This window comes from Chlamydotis macqueenii, chromosome 2 (genome assembly GCF_036417535.1).
Source record: "Chlamydotis macqueenii isolate bChlMac1 chromosome 2, bChlMac1.mat, whole genome shotgun sequence".
Lineage (NCBI taxonomy): Eukaryota > Metazoa > Chordata > Aves > Otidiformes > Otididae > Chlamydotis > Chlamydotis macqueenii.
Window position 1 is genome coordinate 119658022 of NC_141557.1, and position 4100 is coordinate 119662121.

The 4100-nt window shown below is 41.0% G+C and overlaps 1 protein-coding gene across 2 annotated transcripts; it reads left to right on the forward strand.

Moving 5' to 3' along the window:
- The first annotated feature begins 256 nt into the window (after positions 1-256).
- PPDPFL (pancreatic progenitor cell differentiation and proliferation factor like) lies at positions 257-3709 on the forward strand. 2 transcript variants are annotated; one of them, XM_086742306.1, is made up of 5 exons: positions 257-379; positions 502-598; positions 1518-1607; positions 1699-1798; positions 2225-3709. In XM_086742306.1, exons 2-5 carry the CDS (start codon positions 544-546, stop codon positions 2235-2237), a joined length of 258 nt encoding a protein of 85 aa, XP_086598432.1. In that variant the 5' UTR covers positions 257-379; positions 502-543; the 3' UTR covers positions 2238-3709. The 2 variants fall into 2 exon arrangements, with proteins under 2 accessions (XP_086598432.1, XP_086598433.1); XM_086742307.1 differs by having other exon boundaries at positions 345-379; positions 483-598.
- The last annotated feature ends 391 nt before the right edge of the window (positions 3710-4100 follow it).

The following is a 4100-nucleotide window of genomic DNA, read 5'->3' on the forward strand; positions in this document are numbered from 1 at the left end:
AACAGGAACCTGCCTGCTTCACCCCCCTCTTCCTCTGCCCCACCAGGGAGAGAATAACAAAGGCTGCAGCTGTTAGTCCCAGTTTAACGCACTCCGGAAAAGCGCCCAGAGGCGACACCCGAGCAAAGGGCCGCAGCGGCTCAGTACTGCGTCCCAGGGGCCGCCGCGGGCTGTCCCGGGCCAGGCTGGGGCTGGGCAGCAGCGAGTCGGGGGCTGGCTCGGGCCCGGCCCGTCCCCTCCCGCCCCACCGCCCCTGGGGCGGGCCGCCCGCCGCCGCGGCCCATATAGGGGAGGCCCGAGGGGGTCGGCGGTACCGGCTGCGGGACGGAGGGCGGTCTCGTACTTCAATCCTGACGGCTGTTTTCCCCGGGCAGTGCAGGTGAGGGGAAGGGCAGAGACCAGGTGGCCGCTGCGGGGAGGCCGCGGGCTGCTCCCCTCCGCCGGGCCCGGCCTGGCCCAGCGCGTCGTTCACCCCACCAAAGCGCATCGTTTCCTCCGCAGGCTCCCCTTGGATTGAGGCGGTTTCCCCGCTGCACTGCTGCCATGGCCTCGGTACCCTCCGCCGGCTGCCTCCTGGCGAAGAACCAGTACTACAGAAGTGAGTGCTGGGGGCGGGAGCTGCCTCACCCCCCTTACCGCTACCCCGAGGGGCTTCTTCGGAGGGGGCGAGGCTGAACCCCCCCCGAGGAGATATCTGGATGGTTACTACTCATTAAAAAGTCAGAAAGTGATTTCTGGATGAGATGGAAGCAAAAAGAATGTTTTTGCCTGGTAGTTTTTAATTTGAGAATTTTTTAATTGTATAACTTAAGTGTTAGTGAGTATCTGTGTCTGGTTATTCATGTACTTCTATTTTTTTTTCTGTTTAGACTTGTTTATTAGGGATATATAAAAAAATATAAAAGATGACATAGAAAAAGTGTTAGCCCAGCAAGTCTTGGCTTCTAGCTGTACTTTGTATTTACCTTGCAGGCTTAGAGAGAACACAAGATCAACTCACATTTTTTTTTTGTTTCAAAATATGTGAAATAGTTACTGGCTTGAAAGTGATCTGGTGTACTTAGGACCCTTCTGTACAGGATGGACACTGTAGTGAGAGTATTATGTTTAGTTGTATTGCAATATATAGCAATTAGGTGGGTTTGGACTTGAACAATCAAGAATAGACTCATTTATCTTGATAGCAGTGTGTATGTGATCCTAATTTGTCACTGATTTCAGTGAAAGTTATGCAAACATTTCTGCATGCTTTTAAGTGAAGAGTAAGTAGACTGAGAGATCAACTTATATAAATCTTCTACAGTTGTTCATATAAGAAGTATGATGCATAAACTATAGAAGTTATACTTTGTAGCTAAGTAAACTTATCCTTTAGATTGCTTGTTCCAATATAGCAGCAGGTCTGAAAAATTCTTGGCATAGAAATAGTGTTCTCTCTCCAAGTTTGGTTTTTTTTTTTGGGTTTTTTTTTTTGGGTTTTTTTTTCTTCTCACTATGTGTCTGTTTTCCATGAACAGCAAGACAGAACTCAGAATCCAGTGTTTCTTCCAGCTCCTCCTGCTGTTTGGATCCTGTGAACACTACAGACCAGGACAAAGCATTTCACGGTATTCTTTTCTTCTTTCAAGCAGTCTTCTAGTTTTGCCTTTTTGTTAGTTAGCCAGTGTCTAATGATGTGGGTTCTTTGTCCTTTTGCAGGCTTACCTGAATTAATTGATCAGTGTTGGTGGATAAAAAGCTTTTTCCATAATGAACCGTCTCCACCAACTGTTGGCAGAAAAACACTATCAGCAAGCAGGTGGGTTCTGTTTTTACAATGATGGAGATAACTTACTCATTCAATTTTCCTTTTGGTAAAAGTGTTACTCAACAAGTCATAATCAGCTAAAACAATCTGAGGGATGCAATGCTATTTTGATGACTTAAATAAAAGATACTACAAGCTTACAGCTATAGAAGCTTCCCATGTTTTCATTTTAATAAATTAATTCCTATGCTACTTCATGTTAAGCAGGTGCTAGTGACTGTTCTGCATTCATATTTATTCATATTTATTTAATCCCCTGTCTATAGCACTTGCACACCCATTTATGCACTTTATCTGTTTTCCTTTATGTTAAAAAGCTGATATGAATGCACTCAAAAATACTTAGGCAGATAAATGTCTTTGAGGAAAATATAATGATAATTCTACTCATAACCTTTTTAATGTATATTTCTGCAGTACCAACAGTTGAACAGGACAGCGTGCTGGCTTTACTGACTGAGATACTGCGTGCAGACTTATTTTTCCAAGAGGCTTGGGATCTTCCTAATGTCTGGGTTCAGCTGCAAGAAGAAAACAAAACTGTTAGAGCAGAAAAGTGCCTTTTCAAAATATTTGTCAGTAGCTTAAATGATATTGCTTAATGGACATATCTGTGGCCAACCTTGTTCACTACAGAGATGCTATAGTTTGAGATATCTATCTCATGGAAGTTACCTGGATTAAAAATCCTGATGACTTACTTGGATAGTTAGAGAAAAATTACAGTAAAAGTAAGATATTGTAGATTTAGGAGAAGCATGTGTATCAAATGACTTTGCAATAGGTGATACTGTAAGTTTTACCTTTAAGATATCAGCTCTATAGACAATCACACTGATGTAAACAAGACTCCATATATAGTCCAAGAGTAGAACTGCTTTATGGTACATGTTTTCTGTCAAGTATTTGTCTACCAGTTACAGGGAGCAAGTTTACAAGAATGCTTAATAGTTTTGCTTTTAGAAAGCCCAGTTACATGGAGAAACAGTAATCAGTTTGGTCTCTTTGTTCAAGTAGGGTGCATAGATCCCAACCTCAAATATTCAGGTACAACTTTCATTCGTATCTACACGGGTTGGTGTTTGAGGACAGAATAGAAGAGAGACAAGAAACCAGTAATCCTAACGGACACTGGCATATTCCAAACAGAAGAGCAACGTTAATCAGAGTTGATACTCCTAGCTCTGTGTTACTTTTAGATGAGACTCATCTGCTTTGCTGTAGCTTAAAGAACTACTTGTTCTCTGGTGACTAATCCTATCAATATTCACTGCTGTCTGTCAGTTTAGTTGTTATGTGCTAGAGCTGGCAGAGTGTTCAACTCAAAGTAATTACATTAATGTTATTAACCCAAACTACCTTTTGTTATAATTAGTGCTCTTGAAAGATATTGTAACTTCTTTTGGTCTTCAGCATTGCAAAGCAGTACAGCAGGTTGTTTGTTCTACCAGGTATGACCGAAATGCATCAGAGGTCATAAAAAAATAACAAGTATTTGGCTGGATGATATCATTTCTGTAAATTACCTATGCAGCCTTTTGTACTATCACTAAACCTACCTGACCTTTGTCCATCACTGGGTGATCTAACAATACAAACATTAATATAGCTGACAGTTTTCATTGTAGGTTAGTGGTTGTTGTGGTTAGGCATAGGACTCCAAAGTGTATCGAGTGGCTGCTTCAGGAAGCTTACAGTTTTGGTGGAGACAATAAATGCAAGGCACATGACAACACAAAAGACCACAATTCTGAAAACAGTCTCAGGAATCTTTAAACTGACTTGTTACATACCTTACATTACTGCTGTTGTGTAGTTTCATCTTTGTCCTTTCTCTAAGTGTACAGAATAATTCTATTTTTTATACTAAGATTTTTTTATTAATAAAAGATTTAATCAGTTTTTGATCTGACTTATTTTTGGCCTCTAATAACAAACTGGTGATTAGTGTTGCTTTTGATGCAGTTGGTGGGTGGTTTTGGCTTTTTTTTTTAGGTGTGGGTTTTTGTTGTTTTTTTTTTTTTTTTTTTTTTAAAAGAAAAAAGTGAAATATTAGTAAAACTTAAAATTCCCACAGAAAAGTTTTTTTGGGGGATGGTGTGTAATTTTCTTCCTTTAGCCACTTTGAAGACTGATGTGAGGTGAAAAAGGAATGGAGGAATGTAAGCAAGGAAGTGATGACACCATGTTTTAAAGGAGGGGAAAAAGACAGACTGCTAGTTGCAAGAAGGTGATTGTGGGTTTCTGAAGATGCTTGAAGCCATAGAAGAAAGAAATGGTGTAGCTCTTCTTG

Coding starts and splice junctions, on each gene's coding strand:
- PPDPFL (XM_086742306.1), top strand. CDS start 544: ATGGCCTCGGTACCCTCCGCCGGCTGCCTCCTGGCGAAGAACCAGTAC. Junction 599..1,517: donor GAAGAACCAGTACTACAGAA/GTGAGTGCTGGG, acceptor TTCCATGAACAG/CAAGACAGAACTCAGAATCC. Junction 1,608..1,698: donor CCAGGACAAAGCATTTCACG/GTATTCTTTTCT, acceptor GTCCTTTTGCAG/GCTTACCTGAATTAATTGAT.